We start from the raw sequence: 21222 nt of genomic DNA, 5'->3' as shown, positions 1-21222 counted from the left end.
TCTCCCAGTTGCTGTTGTAGCAAGCAGCCCTGCCTGGGATCTCACGCTGGTATGTAGAATCCCGATTTGTTCCCCTTAGCACTGGGGTATGATAACATGTAAAAAACGCCGGCCGGCTCAGCAATCTCAGGATAAAGCAGATGAATGCTGCAATGCTTTGAAAAGAATGTCCTGTCCTGTGACAAATGCATTTCCCCACCTCCAGACTGGTTTCAGCAGCTTCCTCAGTGTCAGAAATGCCTCTGCAAGCATTCAGGCATTTAAATATCAAATTTCACACTGTGCATGCGGTTCAAGCCTCCACTTCAATAGTGCCACTGTGCCTATATAGCTCAAAAACCACATAGCCAGGCCTCAGTTTCATTTTCATTAGTCAGGAAGTACTTCCTAGGCTCTATGGCAATAACACACAAACATTCTTCTCCCTCCTTTGTTTTAATAATTGGCTAATATTACAACTATATAATACCCCATCACTAATCAGTTAAAACACTACAAAATACATAGAAGTGAGAAGCGCAGTCTCATATATTTTCTTTGTATTGTTTCATACCTCCCAACATGACCCTCTCCAGGAGAGACAGAATGCTCTGCTCCTGGACTTCCCTCTTAATTTAAATTAATTTAATTTACATTATATAAAGTATTCACACACCTTTGCATTTTTTATGCTTTGTTGCCTCACAACCTGGAATTAAAATAGATTGTTTGAAGGTTTGCATCATTTCATTCACAGAACATGCCTACAACTTTGAAGATTTTATTTTTTTTTTATTGTCAAGCAAACAACAAATAGTACAAATAACAGAGAACTTCAGCGTGCATAACTAATCTCCCCCCCCCCCCCCCCCCTCAAAGTCAGTACTTAGTATGGCCACCTTTTGCAGCAATTACAGCTGCAAGTCACTTTGGATAAGTCTCTATGAGCTTGCCACATCTTGCCACTGGGATTTTTGCCCATTTCTCAAGGCAAAACTGCTCCAGCTCCTTCATGTTGGATGGTTTCCGCTTGTGAACAGCAATCTTCAAGTCTGACCACAGATTCTCAATTGGATTGAGATTGGGGCTTTGACTAGACCATTTCAATATAAATGTTTCCCTTAAACCACTCGAGTGTTGCTTTAGCAGTATGCTTCGGGTCATTGTCCTGCTGGAAGGTGAACCTCCGTCCCAGTCTCAAATCACAAGCAGATTGAAACAGGTTTTGCTCAAGAATATCACTATATTTACAGTAGCACCATCCATCTTTCCCTCGACTCAAAACAGTTTCCAAGTCCCTGCTGCTGAAAAACATCCCCACAGCATGATGCTGCCACCACCATGTTTCACTGTGGGGATGGGGTTCTTGGAGTGATGGGACGTGTTGGGTTTGCGCCAGACATAGCGTTTTCCTTGGTGGCCGAAAAGTTAAATTTTAGTCTCATCTGACCAGAGCACCTTCCTCCATACATTTGGGGAGTCGTCCACATGCCTTTTGGCAAACTCAAAATGTGCCTTCTTATTTTTAACACTAAGTCCAGCCCAGCTCTATGAAGTGTACGGCTTATTGTGGTCACATACGCAGATAATAAAAACCACAAAGAGAAGCGCTGTCACTAGAAGTATTAATATATTTTATTAAAATAACCTTAATCACATTATTAAGAATTATAAGAAAACCTAAACATCCTGTGACTTTAAAAAATACTTTGGCAGCAAAACATCAATCATTTAAAAATATGCAATTCATATTCCTCACTGAGGACCTCCTTTGGAACAATGTATCAATCTACCCTCTAAATGATATATAGTAACTCTTGTAGTTAAAAGGAATTCCTTAAGATAAGCTCCACGCGTGGGCTAATTGAAACACTTGAGACCATATATTGGTTGAGGGTTTGAGAGTTCATCCGTGGTGCGTATAGGAATTATTCACATTGATATTATCCGCTCAATTATTTGTGAGATCCCTATTAGCCCTTAATTCCCAATGATGCCGTCCAGAATTGACAAGCTTTTCTTAAGGAAGCTTATAGTAGCACAATAACAGATTAAGAATACACCGCTATTTGGAAGTCTGTTATTATGCTTAACCCAGCTTATGCAGTATGACAACAGTTACTTTATGTCCGTAGGGCGCCGGCTGCCCACTCTTGGATACTGCAATAAGATGAACAGGGCTTGTAGGTGATAATAGATGGAGCGCTCACAATCTCATTCAGAGCGGCATGAACATTCAAACACTATAACGCTCTCTCACCACATTCCATAAGGCTTCGTCAGGAACGTGCTGTTGGCTGTCATGAGCTGAATCTCCGTTTGGTGCGGTCAGCCAAGTGCCGAACAAGTGCTGGGTGAGACGCTGAGCGGCAGAGGCCGTCAGGGACGTGCTGCTGGAATCGGTCTCTGTTTGTAATGGTCAGCAGGATGCCGGGCAGAATGTCGGGCAATGTAACCGGATGGGATGCTTGACGCGTTTCTCAGCCTCAATCCTGGGGCTGTTTCCTCAGAAGTACCGCCTCTAAGGCCTTTGGGCTCCTTTATACTCCTCTGCTCCTTGATTATCAATACACCTGTCTGTTAGTAATCACTTGAAATCAAATGGAGCTCAGCTGCAATCATTTTGTTTGATCCGTTAATAACTTGCAGACTCCTATCTAAGTAGTAACAAACAGAAAACCCCTTATCTACATATATCAGGACAATTGCAGAGAAAAAGGAGTCAGCTAAAGCTATTTAAAGTGTTACATAAATAAAACTTTATAGTTATAAAAAGCAATGTCTCATAGCCAGAAATTACCCTAAATAAGAATTAAAACATAACAATACTCTCAGTCATTATGTTTAAAAATCCTTCATAAACCTCCTAGTTTTTATCTCCCTAATGAAAAAATGCTTGTAGTAAATTTCATTGGATTGAGATCGGGGCTTTGACTAGACCATTCCAATATAAATGTTTCCCTTAAACCACTCGAATGTTGCTTTAGCAGTATGCTTTGGGTCATTGTCCTGCAGGAAGGTGAACCTCCGTCCCAGTCTCAAATCACAAGCAGATTGAAACAGGTTTTGCTCAAGAATATCACTATATTTACAGTAGCACCATCCATCTTCCCCTCGACTCAAAACAGTTTCCAAGTCCCTGCTGCTGAAAAACATCCCCACAGCATGATGCTGCCACCACCATGTTTCACTGTGGGGATGGGGTTCTTGGAGTGATGGGACATGTTGGGTTTGCGCCAGACATAGCGTTTTCCTTGGTGGCCGAAAAGTTAAATTTTAGTCTCATCTGACCAGAGCACCTTCCTCCATACATTTGCGGAGTTGTCCACATGCCTTCTGGCAAACTCAAAATGTGCCTTCTTATTTTTAACACTAAGTCCAGCCAAGCTCTATGGAGTGTACGGCTTATTGTGGTCACATACGCAGATACACTAGTCTCTGCTGTGGAACTCTGCAGCTCCTTCAGGGTTTCCTTTGGTCTCTGTGCTGCCTCTCTGATGGGTGGTCTTCAGTTATCCCGGCGCACAGTATACTGGCACAGGAATCCCGACAGCCGGCATACCGACACTTTTTCTCCCTCTTGGGGGTCCACAACCCCCCTGGAGGGAGAATAAATAGCGTGGCGCACGTAGCGTGCCACTGTGCCCGAAGCGTGGCGAGTACAGCGAGCCCGCAAGGGGCTCATTTGCACTCACCATGCTGTCGGTATGCCAGCGGTCGGGATTCCGGCGCCGATATGCTGCCCGCCGGCATACCATACTACACCCCTCTCTGATTAATGCCCTCCTTGCCTGGTCTGTGGATTTGATGGTGCTCCAGGGGATCATCAAAGTTTTGGATATTTTTTTATAACCCAACCCTGACTTGTACTTCTCAACAACTTTGTCCCTGACTTGTTTGTAGAGCTCCTTGGTCTTCATGGTGTGATGCCTCTTGCTTAGTGGTGTTGCAGCCTCTGGGGCCTTTCAGAAAAGGTGTGTTTATACCAGAGCCGGATTAAGGCTATGGGGGGCCTGGGGAACTTCAGAAATGGGGCCCCTAATAAAGAGGCAGGCACATGAATTAGATAGATAGATTATATATATATATATATGCACAATTGGCTGGCACTCCATTAAAACAAGACACCACTGCCCAGGTGCCTTCCTACATCCACTCAGCGATGGACAAAATACATGCAAACTTGGAATGGCAGCTCTCACGGGACTTGTACTGTGGTAATAATCAGGCGACTGGCATCTTCTAGCTGGAAGGTGCCAGTCGCCTGATTATTACCACAGCACAAGTCCCGTGAGTGCCACCATTCTGAGTTTATATATATATATATATAAAGTATGTCTGGCACTCATGCTTGATCGGGTATAAAGGTCCGATGCACAACCTCTCCAAAAGAGCATATGGACAAGTTGGTATGGGAGGTACTCGGTCGACGTTTCAGGGACTTCTCCCCTTTATCAAGACACCTTGATAAAGGGGAGAAGTCCCCGAAACGTCGACTGTACCAGTGGTGATATCATCTTTATTTGCATCCTGAGTGCCGCCCATACCAGCTTGTATATATATATATATATAATATATCTACACACATCTATCTATCTATATATAACCCTAGAAATAAGGCTAATTAGTCATTGGGGAGAGTGTTGGTCCAAGTACGCTATGTGTGTGTGTGTGTGTGTGTGTGTGTGTGTGTGTGTGTGTGTGTGTGTGTGTGTGTGTGTGTATATATATATATATATATATATATAAATATATATATATATATATATATATATATATATATATATATATATATACAGGATGGGTATCCCTTATCCAAATATTCCGAAATACGGAATATTCCGAAATACGGACTATTCCGAAATACGGAATTTTTTGAGTGAGACTGAGATAGTGAAACCTTTGTTTTCTGATAGCTCAATGTACACAAACTTTGTTTAATACACAAAGTTATTAAAAATATTTTATTAAATGACCTTCAGGCTGTGTGTATAAGGTGTATATGAAACATAAATGATTTGTGTGAATGTACACAAACTTTGTTTAATGCACAAAGTTATTAAAAATATTGACTAAAATTACCATCAGGCTGTGTGTGTATAAGGTGTATATGTAACATAAATGCATTCTGTGCTTAGACTTGGGTCCCATCACCATGATATCTCATTATGGTATGCAATTATTCCAAAATACGGAAAAATCCGATATCCAAAATACTTCTGGTCCCAAGTATTTTGGATAAGGGATACTCAACCTGTATATATATATATATACACACACACACACACACATCCAGCACTTTATGCACTAAAGTCACTTTTTGGTTTTCAAAGACTCTGAGTGCCGCCTCATTTGTTGCCATATAGATATGTGGGTCACACCCTAGTGGAGGGCACCGGAGCAAGATAGCCCGAGGGGCAGTCCGAGTGCCGGCATTGTGTGCATGTGCACACACACATATATATATATGGGTGTGTGTGTGTGTGTGTGTGTGTGTGTGTGTGTGTGTGTGTGTGTGTGTGTGTGTGTGACCCAGAGCCTACAGTCAGTGTAAATTTATGCCAGCAGAAATTGGTAAGACAATACAGGCAGCCTTACTTGTTACTTATTAGGCTGCTGTGACCGAGGCAGAGGAGAGCGAGATCCTCTCCCTCCACGATGCCAGGGACATCTTCCTTCTTCCCTTCACTCACTGGCCTGCGCGCTCAGCCAATGACTGAGCCGCAGGCTGCTGCTTCAGACACTATTGGACAGCTGAGCCGTCGCTCAGCTGCCCTATACTAGTGCCTGCTATGCGGCGCCGGTCGCCAGCGGCTGGCGGCTGCTAGTTTGCTGCTAGTGCTGCGAGGAGCCGGGAGCGCTGCAGATCGGGTAGGTAAGAAAGACCCGATCTGTGGCGGATGGCGGGGGCCCTTTTAGAATGTGGGGCCTGGGGTACGTACCACCAGGGCCCCCCTTAATCCGGCTCTGGTTTATATTGACAGATAATGTGACACTTAGCTTGTACACAGGTGGACTTCATTTCACTAAGTATGTGACTTATGAAGGTAATTGGTTGCACCAGAACTTTTGAGGGGCTTCATAGCAAAGGGGGTGAATACATATGCACATGCCAATTTAAACATTTTTATTTATAAAAATTATTTTTTAATATAAATTTTTCTCATTTCACTTCACCAACTTAGACTATGTTGTGCAGATCCAGCACATAAAATTCAGGCTAAAAAAAAATTAAATTACAGGCTGTAATGTAACAAAATAGGTAAAAAGCCAAGGGGGTGAATACTTTAGCAAGACACTGTATATATATGCAGCAGTGTGGTAGTCAGGTTTTAAGACTCTGTGATAGTGTAGGACCTGCATGAAGGTGGGGTACCTTGAAAATCGGTATGCGGGCTTCCGTGCATTGGCCAATCCACCAACTAAACCCCCATCATTTATTTATTGAATTGTTGAGGATAAGTGAGTTTACTTTGGTGAGTGCTGGGTTCTCTGTTTGTATTTATTAGAGCGATGTGGTCATGGGCTACATGCACCCCGCCCTGTGAGTGGTAAGTACAGCTGTGTACCCCGCTTCTGTGGTGGAGAGTGCAGTGTTACATGCACCCCACCCTGTGAGTGGTAAGTGCATAGCTGTGCCCCGCTTCTGGTGCAGTGAGTGCTGTGGTTTTTCCTCTGTATGTATATGAAGGGGTTAATCTATGGTTAGCTCTTATTAACCGTGGCCACTAGCTTTCTCATGCACCCCTGTGTGGACTTTATTATCCTGAACCTGTCTCAGCTGTTTTTTAGCAATCATCTTTGAGCCAGTGCAATAGGTGACTAGTGTGCCTTTAAAAGCCATAAAGTCTGTGGCAGGTACACATTACATCTAGCAGGCAGATGATGCAGCAGTGTGGTAGTCAGGTTTTAAGACTCTGTGATAGTGTAGGACCTGCATGAAGGTGGGGTACCTTGAAAATCGGTATGCGGGCTTCCGTGCATTGGCCAATCCACCAACTAAACCCCCATCATTTATTTATTGAATTGTTGAGGATAAGTGAGTTTACTTTGGTGAGTGCTGGGTTCTCTGTTTGTATATATATAGATATATATATATACTGCATATATGTCTATGGCCATCGATTCGGGGTGTGATCATATTCTGACACGGCAGCAGACCACAACAGAAGCTGGCTGGAGGAGTCTAGTTACACAACACACCTGCTGTGGCATTAGTATTTATTGCACAGCTGCTGCATAGAAAGATGCAGCGACCGTGCTACTGCGTCCATCTCTGAATCAGACCCTAAGTGATCAACCTTTGGCTGACCATTGTGCCTGACATAAAAGCAACATTAACTCCATTAAGCACATGATCATCGACAATGTTTAGGCTCCAAGCCGAGGAGGTGACAGATCCAATAAATGTGCCACCACACTTGGAAGCTCGTTAGATATACAGATTAGGTACCACCAGCCCCCACGTACCTAATGAACAACAAAGTTTAATTTGTTATTGTAGCCTAGGGAGGTGTCCGCAGTTTCCTGTAATTTTTCCATTTAATTTTTCCATTAGTGTTTGGTTAATTTATTTATTTACTACAGTAGCTTTCCATCACTCGTCTGTTGTTACACACTCATCTAATTCTGTCGGAACTCTAATTATGTTTTCTTATACTATGACATTCCTATATGTATTGTCCTGCGTAAACATAATCTAGTCTACTGTCTTTCATGTGGTGTTTTTCTTACTTATATGATCTTTTCATTGCACCTGGTTCTTTTATAAGGATTGTACGCATGTGTTGTCCTGAAGACTTTGGGTTTGGATGACCTATCAACTTTTGATATAGGGGTTATTTTTGTTACTAATCCATACGCATGCGCAGTCATTCGATAATCGGCCACTGTGCGATTTTGTTCATTGCACTATTTATATTACTGTATTAGTTTCTGTTTGTACAACATTGTGCCCGCTGTGATGTTGTTTTGTGCATGTCCCATACCATTGTTTTCTTTTTTTAACCTGGCAGTTTGTCATATTTGCAGCCATAATATACACCGACCACCACACTGCAATGGCAGCTGACCCTATCAGTCTGATTACCTGTGGTGTCGTATTCTGCTGATTTAGTTCAGTCTGATGCCCTGTAACATCCCAGAGCGATGGTAGACACTTGTATAATTTATTTTGTCACTTACAAAGCCCTTATGAAACCCAGCTTCCAGCCATACCCTCAGTGACCTATTAAACCAGGGTAAGACAACAGTTCTTTATATTTATTTTTATGCTTATGGACAGAATGCCATTACGGATCTGATATGCAAGATCTTTTTGGTTACAGTAGAAATAATGTGTACCCGACTCTTCCTTCCCAAATACATGTTTTGTGTTGTGCTTTATTTGACTTTGCAACAATGTATCTGCATCATGATACGTTTCGTACCATGGGTTCTACACAGGGACTGATCAGAGCTGCACACCAGTGGCAAACGCAGGATTTCTAAAGGGGGGTTTCCAAATGCAATCTGCAAATATCCCACTCTACGGAACATAGAATACAGTATAGATGATATATAGAATAGGCTGTACCAAACATATTTAAATAATATAAATAAGTGGTCAGGAAAAGGTTAAACATACTATAATAAATAAATGCACTTTCTAAGCACACATTCTCCCACCTTATGGTAAGGCTCCTGTATCTTCTTTCTGGAAGCTACTCTCTGGTCCAGTGCACTGAATGAGGGCTCAGAACCACACACACAGAAAACTTGGTAGAAAAAGCTGCTACCACTGGGCATGTGCAACAGTTCTAGTAATCTTATTATATACCATTGGTATTGTTGTCATAATTTGCCAGTTGCCAAGAGGATGGGGGTTTCTGGGCTACCAGAAACCCCCCCTGCGTTTGCCTATGCACACGCCCATGTTCACGGACTGTAGTTGAGCAAATTTTTTGCAGCTGTGCATGCGCTAACATTCCTAGAAACTCCTACGGCGCATGCTCACACAGAGTGTAGGAGCAAAGTTTCCATGGTGCGACCGATGCTGGCGTATGAGGACATACTAATATTACAGTATAGTAGTATTACAGCGTGCATGGGTGCTAAAATTGGTCATCTCAGCCTTGCACATTCAGCAACACAGACGGCGAGAAGGGAAGGAATTTGTAGCTGCATTTACATAAAGTCACAGATGGGCGGCCGCCAATAGATGCTGCTGCATGCACTTCTGTGCCTGACTCAGAATAAGGCCTACATTGACAAGGCTTGGTTATCCCGACTGCCAGTATTTTGACTGCATTCCATGCAGGGTGCTGTAGGGAGTGGTGTGTTTGTATTAATTGGGAGTGTTAAGTGTGTCCTCCAATCCGGCTCTTCAGGCAATTCAATGAATATGGAGAAAACATCGCTGTGGTTTGGGTTCTTTTTGGGTAGGGAAGGTTGCCTTTTTGCTAGAGATGAGCGGGTTTGGTTTCTCGGAAACCGAACCCCCCCGAACTTCACCCTTTTTACACGGGTCCGAGGCAGGTTCGAACCTTCCCGCCTTGCTCGGCTAACCCGAGTGCGCCCGAACGTCATCATCCCACTGTCGGATTCTCGCAAGATTCGGATTCTATATAAGCAGCCGCGCGTCGCCACCATTTTCACTCGTGCATTGGAGATGATAGGGAGAGGACGTGGCTGGCGTCCTCTCCGTTTATTGTAGAAGTTGATTGGTTTACTTTATTTCTTATTTGTGGGGAGGATTGGGGAGCAGCTGTTAGGAGTACAGTGCAGAGTTTTGCTGATCAGTGACCACCAGTTTTTATCCGTTCTCTGCCTGAAAAAAACGCTCCATATCTGTGCTCAGTGTGCTGCATAATATATCTGTGCTCACACTGCTTAATTGTGGGGCCTGGGGAGCAGCTGTATTATATAGCAGGAGTACAGTGCAGAGTTTTGCTGACAGTGACCACCAGTATACGTTGTCTGCCTGAAAAACACTCCATATCTGTGCTCAGTGTGCTGCTTTATTGTGGGGACTGGGGACCAGCAGTATAATTAATATTATATAGGAGGAGTACAGTGCAGAGTTTTGCTGACCAGTGACCACCAGTATACTATATATAGCAGTACGGTAGGCCACTGCTGTACCTACCTCTGTGTCGTCATCCATTAAGTATACTATCCATCTACATTCTATACCTGTGGTGCATTTTAGTTTTGCAGTTTGCTGACACAGTGACCACCAGTATACTATATATAGCAGTACGGTAGGCCACTGCTGTACCTACCTCTGTGTCGTCATCCATTAAGTATACTATCCATCTACATTCTATACCTGTGGTGCATTTTAGTTTTGCAGTTTGCTGACACAGTGACCACCAGTATACTATATATAGCAGTACGGTAGGCCACTGCTGTACCTACCTCTGTGTCGTCATCCATTAAGTATACTATCCATCTACATTCTATACCTGTGGTGCATTTTAGTTTTGCAGTTTGCTGACACAGTGACCACCAGTATACTATATATAGCAGTACGGTAGGCCACTGCTGTACCTACCTCTGTGTCGTCATCCATTAAGTATACTATCCATCTACATTCTATACCTGTGGTGCATTTTAGTTTTGCAGTTTGCTGACACAGTGACCACCAGTATACTATATATAGCAGTACGGTAGGCCACTGCTGTACCTACCTCTGTGTCGTCATCCATTAAGTATACTATCCATCTACATTCTATACCTGTGGTGCATTTTAGTTTTGTAGTTTGCTGACACAGTGACCACCAGTATACTATATATAGCAGTACGGTAGGCCACTGCTGTACCTACCTTTGTGTCGTCATCCATTAAGTATACTATCCATCTACATTCTATACCTGTGGTGCATTTTAGTTTTGCAGTTTGCTGACACAGCGACCACCAGTATACTATATATAGCAGTACGGTAGGCCACTGCTGTACCTACCTCTGTGTCGTCATCCATTAAGTATACTATCCATCTACATTCTATACCTGTGGTGCATTTTAGTTTTGCAGTTTGCTGACACAGTGACCACCAGTATACTATATATAGCAGTACGGAAGGCCACTGCTGTACCTACCTCTGTGTCGTCATCCATTAAGTATACTATCCATCTACATTCTATACCTGTGGTGCATTTTAGTTTTGCAGTTTGCTGACACAGTGACCACCAGTATACTATATATAGCAGTACGGTAGGCCACTGCTGTACCTACCTCTGTGTCGTCATCCATTAAGTATACTATCCATCTACATTCTATACCTGTGGTGCATTTTAGTTTTGCAGTTTGCTGACACAGTGACCACCAGTATACTATATATAGCAGTACGGTAGGCCACTGCTGTACCTACCTCTGTGTCGTCATCCATTAAGTATACTATCCATCTACATTCTATACCTGTGGTGCATTTTAGTTTTGCAGTTTGCTGACACAGTGACCACCAGTATACTATATATAGCAGTACGGTAGGCCACTGCTGTACCTACCTCTGTGTCGCCATCCATTAAGTATACTATCCATCTACATTCTATACCTGTGGTGCATTTTAGTTTTGCAGTTTGCTGACACAGTGACCACCAGTATACTATATATAGCAGTACGGTACGAAAGGCCACTGCTGTACCTACCTCTGTGTCGTCATTAAGTATACTATCCATCTACATTCTATACCTGTGGTGCGCCTCTTTTTTTCTTTGCATCATGTGCTGTTTGGGGACAATTTTTTGGAAGTGCCATCCTCCCTGACACTGCAGTGCCACTCCTAGATGGGCCAGGTGTTTGTGTCGGCCACTTGTGTCGCTTAGCTTAGTCACACAGCGACCTTGGTGCGTCTCTTTTTTTCTTTGCATCATGTGCTGTTTGGGGACAATTTTTTGGAAGTGCCATCCTGCCTGACACTGCAGTGCCACTCCTAGATGGGCCAGGTGTTTGTGTCGGCCACTTGTGTCGCTTAGCTTAGTCACACAGCGACCTTGGTGTGCCTCTTTTTTTCTTTGCATCATGTGCTGTTTTGGGACAATTTTTTGGAAGTGCCATCCTGCCTGACACTTCAGTGCCACTCCTAGATGGGCCAGGTGTTTGTGTCGGCCACTTGTGTCGCTTAGCTTAGTCACACAGCGACCTTGGTGCGCCTCTTTTTTTCTTTGCATCATGTGCTGTTTGGGGACAATTTTTTGGAAGTGCCATCCTGCCTGACACTGCAGTGCCACTCCTAGATGGGCCAGGTGTTTGTGTCGGCCACTTGTGTAGCTTAGCTTAGCCATCCAGCGACCTTGGTGCGCCTCTTTTTTTCTTTGCATCATGTGCTGTTTGGGGACAATTTTTTGGAAGTGCCATCCTGTCTTGATTGACACTGCAGTGCCACTCCTAGATGGGCCAGGTGTTTGTGTCGGCCACTTGTGTCGCTTAGCTTAGTCAAACAGCCACCTTGGTGCGCCTCTTTTTTTCTTTGCATCATGTGCTGTTTGGGGACAATTTTTTGGAAGTGCCATCCTGTCTTGATTGACACTGCAGTGCCACTCCTAGATGGGCCAGGTGTTTGTGTCGGCCACTTGTGTCGCTTAGCTTAGCCATCCAGCGACCTCGGTGCAAATTGTAGGACTAAAAATAATATTGTGAGGTGTGAGGTGTTCAGAATAGACTGGAAATGAGTGGAAATTATGGTAATTGAGGTTAATAATACTATGGGATCAAAATGACCCCCAAATTCTATGATTTAAGCTGTTTTTTAGGGTTTTTTGAAAAAAAACACCCGAATCCAAAACACACCCGAATCCGACAAAAAAATTTCGGTGAGGTTTTGCCAAAACGCGTCCGAATCCAAAACACGGCCGCGGAACCGAATCCAAAACCAAAACACAAAACCCGAAAAATGTCCGGTGCACATCACTACTTTTTGCACAGGATTTTCTGTTACTCATATTAAATAGTTTGCCAATGAAAGCCCTGCACAATAGCATTAGTGGTATGAAATGAAATTAATTATTTCAAATAATGAATTGTAGAGTTGTGCTTTATAAACACTTTACCTGCACTTAGACAAAATACATCTTGCCATGGTCTGTATGTCAGGTACTTGACACCAGTGCTCAGTGGTGGCAGCTGTCCTGTGGGCTAAACAGCATTAATTGGATTTAGTCTGTTCATTAACTACCTTTTGTTCTTCAGTTATTAAAGACCTGATGGACCTTCTCAAGCATACTGCTTCATCCCACAGAACGTCTGCTTCCATGGTGCATAGGTGTGGGTGGTGCTGCCCTACCTGTTTTGTCAGTCCCAGGCCCTACAATTTCTGATGGCAGCCCTGCTGATAACACATACCTAAAAATTCTATACTTTAATGAAGAACACAGTAATCACTCAGCCCATCCACCTCTGATCTCACATGTGCTGCTGACACCGTGTGGCCTCTATCTGTTCTGAGGTGGTTTCCATGTTAAATGGAGGAGGTCACATGATGTTGAAGTTGGTCTCTCTGGGGAAATATTAAAATCAAGTTCGGTCTTATTCTGTATTTTATAACCCACTGAACTTCACCTTTGGGCCCAGCGGTTACTCAGTAAGAATGGGCTGCTGGTGAAGCTTGGTGGGGCATAACATAAAGATGGATTATGAGCATAAAGCCAGGAAAAGGGCTGATGGGCATAAATCAGTAAGGAACTGGGAGCCACAAGTGAAAGCTTGGTGGTCCATTTGTTGCCCATCATTTTGATTCTAATGTATTAGTTGCAAATGAAATGCTGATTTTTATAAAGGACAACAGAAAAATTATTATTTTTCCAATGAACGTATATAGACTGAACTATTTACAGCTAAGATAGTAAGATATTTGTCATATAATAGAATAGATCACAGTGAACAGTTATGGTGCACTGAGAAGCTATGCTTGCTTTATCTGTACTGAGAAGTTATGCTTGCTTTATCTGTACTGAGAAGCTATGCTTGCTTTATCTGTACTGAGAAGCTATGCACGCTTTATCTGTACTGAGAAGCTGTGCTTGCTTTATCTGTACTGAGAAGCTGTGCTTGCTTTATCTGTACTGAGAAACTATGCTTGCTTTATCTGTAGTGAGAAGCTATGCTTGCTTTATCTGTACTGAGAAGCTATGCTTGCTTTATCTGTACTGAGAAGCTGTGCTTGCTTTTTCTGTACTGAGAAGCTGTGCTTGCTTTATCTGTACTGAGAAGCTATGCTTGCTTTATCTGTATTTGAATTAAATGGACTTTATTATGGTTACTATCAAAAGAGAAATTTTTAAATCACCAGCTATGACTCCAAATATTGTACCCATGCAAACCTATGCACAGTGTTGGAGTATGGGTCATTAGGTCGACAAGATTTAGGTCGACAGTCATTAGGTCAACCACTATTGGTCGACATGCACTAGGTCAACAGGGTGACTAGGTCGACAAGAACAATGTTGACATGGGAAAAGGTTGACATGAGTTTTTTACTTTTTTTGGTGTAGTTTTCTTCATAAAGTAATGGGGAACCCCAATTAGTGCACCGTGTCCCCTCACATGGCTCGCTTCGCTCGCCATGCTTCAGGCAAGGTACCTTGCACTGCTACCGCTGTGCTCGACACAAGTTACCGTTCCCAATTGTAGTCCATGTGGATCGTAAAGTATGAAAAAGTAAAAAAATGATTTAAAAAAAAAAAAACCTCATGTCGACCTTTTTCCAGGTCGGCCTAATGACCATGTCGACCAATAGTGGTTGACCTAATGACTGTCGACCTACGTCTTGTCGACCTAATGACCGTAAGCCACAGTGGTGTGCTGACTCTATATTACTAAACACTATAGAATTTTAATATGAGAAGTTGCATCCACTTATTGTATGTCTTAAAACAAAACCCCTGATAATCATTATTTTACAGCTTTACCATCTCCACCCACCAACCTCAGCTGCCTCATGAACCTTACAGCTAATATTTTGGACTGCACATGGCAACTTGGTAGAGACTCAGGTTTAACAACCAACGTCATACTACACAGTTCCAGGCAAGTGATGTTGTGACAGACTGAGAAACTCCACCCTCTATCAAAGAACACAGACTTGTAACACTTCTTGTCTTTTTTGCCTTTGTAGGTTTGGAAATTTCTCAGAAGAACAGTGTGAAATCCCCAAACAGAGTAAAATAATCTGCAATCACACAAAGGGGCAGAATTCATGCAACATCTCTCGGGAGAATTTTGATAACTTGAAGCCACTTGCAGTATGGGTTACTGTGGAAAACCAGTTAGGATCTGCTACCTCTGAACCTCTTTGTGTGATCCCACTTCATCAAGGTATGTATATAGGCAGTGGCATTTCTATAATGGGTGCAGTGTGTGCGGTGCTCATGGGCCCCTCAGTCCAGAGGGGGCCCCCACCACACACGCTGCACCCATTTTCTAAATACTCACCCCTCCAGAGTCCCGTGGCAACGTCCACGGCGGTATTAAAACTCTGTGAAAATGGCCCAGCGGCCATTTTCACGGAGTTCTGCGCATGCGCAGTAGAGAAATCTCAGGGAAAAAGGCTGCAGCGCCATTTTCACGTAGATCTGCGCATGCGCAGTAGAGTCTGAGCGCTCTAGTGCTCAGACTCTCATCGCTGCCAGCAGAGAGGAGGGGGCCCGAACGGAGGAGGCTGCACCCGGGCCTCCTCCTGTCTTATAGCGCCCCTGTATACAGGATACTGGTTGTGCTCTCTCCGATATTCTCTTATACTCTAAGCAAGTGGTTCTCAAACTGTGTGCCTTGGCAACCAGAGGTGCCTCGGGACACTTGTAAGGGTGCCTTGGATTGCTGGTGCAGGACCAATTCAAATTATTTATGGTTATGTAATAGGCAAAACCAGTGCTGGTAGTTGTCAATCATAAAATATGTGGACAAACGGAAGCCAATCCTGTCCCTCACCACACAATTAAACATAAGGATGATATATAAACACAATTTATTTAATATTTATTTCAAAATTTCTTAATAAGAAACTTTTGTCCTAGGGTTTTTTTTACCACATATCACATATGCATTAAGTCCTGAATGCTAGGGCTTCGGTGCAGTGGGTAATGCCAGCTTTGCTGGCGTTAACCTATAGAAGCCTATGGGTTTCTTTCTACATTGTGCTGTCAGGGGGATCCGATCGGATTTGGAAGAATTAGAGAGAATTTTGGGGTAAGCAGAGAGAACCGAGCCACAACCAGTTTTTCCCAGCAAGTGCAATTCTTAAAATGATGCAACATTTAACTTTCTCTGGAAACCTTAGAACTCACATATCTTAGACCTCTTCCTGGTCTCAGTTGCCATTTTATGATAAAGGCTCATATAAAAATACATCCAGATTGAGGGATAGTTTACCTGAGAGCCACCCCTAGGAACTCCCATTAGCGCTACAAAGACCAGCATAGACCTCCTCAAATTACTCTATGGTCTCTTAGAATGGGTGAGGGAGCTGCGACTCTGGTGCCATGTTTTCTGTGTGCGCAATCACAGATGTAGGCAGAGACACCCTCTCCTCATTACCTCCCCAAATGTTTTCTGACTGTCAATGACTCACTGCGAGCGCATTGTTAAGGTACCTTGGTGCGTGCACAGTGCGACCGTGGTGTATGTGCAGTCTTTTTCTAATCACTCAGCTACATATGCAGTGATTTGGGGCATGACAAGATTTTGGCTAGCAGAATCGCTAAATCTGGTCCATTATGAGACTTACTACTACTTTTTTTTGCTAGCCGTGACTAATGTACAGTTGTGAGTAACCTGCCACCAGATGGAGCTATTCATGTTGGGTGTATGCTAGCAACATCCGAGTCACCAACGGGAAATAATAACACCAAAACAGTAAGTTTTCCTGGCAAAGGTCAGGAACAGGATGATTTCAGAGATAACGGTTTGTGTCTTTCATCTATGTTAGATTATACAACAATACTATTTGTATGACACGCAAATAGGGGGATAGCAGCGACAGTGTTGTTGTTTTTTTAATACAGTATATAATTACCCCAACAAGCTTTCAGGAAAATCGCAGAACTGAAATTGTCTGAGAAAGCCAACTGTTGATTTTCATTTACAATAGATTATACAATAATATGTCTGACATGCACAAGGTTAGCAGAGGCAGAATTTATAAAATATCTTTGCTTTTTTCTGTGTGTTTTTCACTTTGAATGTTGTGTAATGAATGTTTTTTTAACAAAAAAAGGTGAAAAGGCATTGACGAAAAATGCCTCAAAATCGCCGAAAACCATTTTCACTAGCGCAGGTGAGAAAACACGTTGATTCGCCGATCCACAATTTTTTTGCTCCTGCTGAATTTTTCGCCTAGGGTAAAAAACGGGCCTGCTATTGAATAGGGTGAAACCCCATTTTGCCCTAGGCGAAAAAAACTGACCTAACTGAATACCCCCCTAAGTCTGTATGAAGTGGTTACACTGGTCTTCTGACATCATACTTTACTGGGCCCATAGCTGTAACATATTAATTATCCACAGAGATGTACTGCAGCTCATATGAGGAAAATAAGATTTTACTTACCGGTAAATCTATTTCTCGTAGTCCGTAGTGGATGCTGGGGACTCCGTAAGGACCATGGGGAATAGACGGGCTCCGCAGGAGACATGGGCACTTCAAGAAAGAATTTGGATTCTGGTGTGCTCTGGCTCCTCCCTCTATGTCCCTCCTCCAGACCTCAGTTAGAGAAACTGTGCCCGGAAGAGCTGACAGTACAAGGAAAGGATTTTGGGAATCCAGGGTAAGACTCATACCAGCCACACCAATCACACCGTATAACTTGTGATAACTTTACCCAGTTAACAGTATGAACAACAACAGAGCATCAGATCAACCCTGATGCAACTATACATAACCCTTATTTAAGCAATAACTATATACAAGCATTGCAGAAGAAGTCCGCACTTGGGACGGGCGCCCAGCATCCACTACGGACTACGAGAAATAGATTTACCGGTAAGTAAAATCTTATTTTCTCTAACGTCCTAGTGGATGCTGGGGACTCCGTAAGGACCATGGGGATTATACCAAAGCTCCCAAACGGGTGGGAGAGTACGGATGACTCTGCAGCACCGAATGAGCAAACACAAGGTCCTCCTCAGCCAGGGTATCAAACTTGTAGAACTTTGCAAAGGTGTTTGAACCCGACCAAGTAGCCGCTTGGCAAAGCTGTAATGCCGAGACCCCTCGGGCAGCCGCCCAAGAAGAGCCCACCTTCCTTGTGGAATGGGCCTTAACTGATTTAGGCAGCGGCAACCCAGCCGCAGAATGAGCCTGCTGAATCGTGTTACAGATCCAGCGAGCAATAGTTTGCTTTGAAGCAGGCGCCCCAAGCTTGTTGGAAGCATACAGGATAAACAAAGATTCTGTTTTCCTGACCGTAGCGTTCTGGCTACATAAACCTTCAAAGCCCTGACCACATCCAGTGACTCGGAATCCTCCAAGTCAGTAGTAGCCACAGGCACCACGATAGGTTGGTTTATATGAAAGGATGAAACCACTTTCGGCAGAAATTGTGGGCGGGTCCGCAATTCTGCTCTATCCGCATGGAAAACCAGATAAGGGCTTTTATGTGACAAAGCCGCCAATTCTGACACATGCCTAGCCGAAGCCAAGGCTAATAGCATGACCACCTTCCACGTGAGATATTTTAATTCCACCGTTTTGAGTGGTTCCAGCCAGTGTGATTTTAGGAAACTCAACAGCACGTTAAGATCCCAAGGTGCCACTGGAGGCTCAAAAAGGGGCTGAATATGCAGCACTCCTTTACAAACATCTGAACTTCAGGCAGAGAAGCCAGTTCTTTTTGAAAGAAAATGGATAAGGCCGAAATCTGACCCTTAATGGAACCCAATTTAAGGCCCAAAGTCACTCCCGCCTGTAGGAAGTGAAGGAAACGGCCCAGCTGGAATTCCTCCGTAGGGGCATTCCTGGCCTCCCACCAACTCACATATTTTCGCCATATACGGTGATAATGTTGAGCCGTCACATCCTTCCTAGCCTTTATCAGTGTAGGAATAACTTCATCCGGAATGCCTTTTTCAGCTAGGATCCGGCGTTCAACCGCCATGCCGTCAAACGCAGCCGCGGTAAGTCTTGGAACAGACAGGGCCTCTGTTGCAACAAGTCCTGTCTTAGAGGCAGATCTGAATACCAAGTCCTTCTTGGCCAATCCGGAACAATGAGTATTGTTCTCACTCCTCTTTTTCTTATGATTCTCAGCACCTTGGGTATGAGAGGAAGAGGAGGAAATACATAGACCGACTGGAACACCCACGGTGTCACCAGTGCATCCACAGCTATCGGCTGAGGGTCTCTTGACCTGGCGCAATATCTCTGTAGCTTTTTGTTGAGGCGGGATGCCATCATGTCCACCTGTGGCAGTTCCCACCGACTTGCAATCTGCGTGAAGACTTCTTGATGAAGTCCCCACTCTCCCGGGTGGAGGTCGTGCCTGCTGAGGAAGTCTGCTTCCCAGTTGTCCACTCCCGGAATGAACACTGCTGACAGTGCGCTTACGTGATTCTCCGCCCAGCGAAGAATTTTGGTGGCTTCTACCATCGCCACCCTGCTCCGTGTGCCGCCTTGGCGGTTTACATGAGCCACTGCGGTGATGTTGTCTGACTGAATAAGAACCGGTTGGTCGCGAAGCAGGGACTCCGCTTGACGTAGGGCATTGTATATGGCCCTTAGTTCCAGGATGTTGATGGGAAGGCAAGTCTCCTGACTTGACCACAGCCCTTGGAAATTTCTTCCCTGTGTGACTGCCCCCCATCCTCGGAGGCTTGCATCCATGGTCACCAGGACCCAGTCCTGAATGCCGAATCTAGGACCTACGAGAAGGTGAGCACTCTGCAGCCACCACAGGAGAGACACCCTGGCCCTGGGGGGTAGGGTGATCAACCGATGCATCTTAAGATGTGATCCGGACCACTTGTCCAACAGATCCCATTGAAAAGTCCTCGCATGGAACCTGCCGAAGGGAATGGCCTCGTATGATGCCACCATCTTTCCCAGGACTCGCGTGCAGTGATGCACCGACACCTGTTTTGGTTTTAATAGGTCTCTGACCAGTGTCATGAGCTCCTGAGCCTTCTCCATCAGGAGATAAACCCTCTTCTGGTCTGTGTCCAGAATCATGCCCAGGAAAGGCAGACGAGTCGTAGGAATCAACTGCGACTTTGGAATATTTAGAATCCAGCCGTGCTATTGTAACACTTCCCGAGAGCGTGCTACGCTGATCAGCAACTGCTCTCTGGACCTCGCCTTTATGAGGAGATCGTCCAAGTATGGGATAATTGTGACCCCTTGCTTCCGCAGGAGCACCATCATTTCCGCCATTACCTTGGTAAATATTCTCGGTGCCGTGGAGAGACCAAACGGCAACGTCTGAAATTGGTAATGACAATCCTGTACCACAAATCTGAGGTACGCCTGATGAGGTGGATAAATGGGGACATGAAGGTATGCATCCTTTATGTCCAGAGACACCATAAAATCCCCCCCTTCCAGGCTTGCGATGACCGCTCTGAGCGATTCCATCTTGAACTTGAACCTTTTCAGGTATATGTTCAGGGATTTTAGATTCAATATGGGTCTGACCGAACCGTCCGGTTTCGGTACCACAAACATGGTCGAATAATAACCCTTTCCTTGTTGAAGGAGGGCAACCTTGACCACCACCTGCTGAAGATACAATTTGTGAATTGCAGCTAACACTATTTCCCTCTCTAACGGGGAAGCTGGCAGGGACGATTTGAGGTATCGGTGAGGGGGCATCTCTTCGAATTCCAGCTTGTATCCCTGAGACACAATCTCTATCGCCCAGGGATCCACCTGGGAATGAACCCACTTGTGGCTGAAATTTCGGAGACGCGCCCCCACCGGGCCTAGCTCCACCTGTGGAGCCCCAGCGTCATGCGGTGGATTTAGTGGAAGCCGGGGAGGACTTCTGTTCCTGGGAACTAGCTGCGTTGTGCAGCTTCCTTCCTCTGCCCCTGCCTCTGGCAAGAAAGGACGCACCTCGGACTTTCTTGCCTTTTTGTGATCGAAAGGACTGCATTTGGTAATACGGTGCTTTCTTAGGTTGTGAGGGAACATATGGCAAAAAATTTGACTTTCCAGCAGTAGCTGTGGAGACCAGGTCCGAGAGACCCTCCCCAAACAATTCCTCACCCTTGTAAGGTAAAACCTCCATGTGCCTTTTTGAGTCGGCATCACCTGTCCATTGCCGAGTCCACAGGACCC

At 44.4% G+C, this 21222-nt stretch overlaps 1 protein-coding gene across 1 annotated transcript in view; it reads left to right on the top strand.

Annotated features, from left to right (window-relative positions):
• CSF3R (colony stimulating factor 3 receptor) overlaps nt 1-21222 on the top strand; it is a 191809-nt gene that overhangs the window by 117434 nt on the left and 53153 nt on the right. The window contains exons 4-5 of the mRNA XM_063954393.1: nt 14859-14991; nt 15071-15270. Coding sequence (XP_063810463.1) covers nt 14859-14991; nt 15071-15270 — 333 coding nt within the window. The remainder of the gene's footprint in view (nt 1-14858; nt 14992-15070; nt 15271-21222) is intronic.

Source organism: Pseudophryne corroboree, chromosome 2 (genome assembly GCF_028390025.1).
Source record: "Pseudophryne corroboree isolate aPseCor3 chromosome 2, aPseCor3.hap2, whole genome shotgun sequence".
NCBI lineage: Eukaryota > Metazoa > Chordata > Amphibia > Anura > Myobatrachidae > Pseudophryne > Pseudophryne corroboree.
Note: the sequence above shows the minus strand (reverse complement) of the source record. Positions and strands in the feature narration are given on the sequence as shown.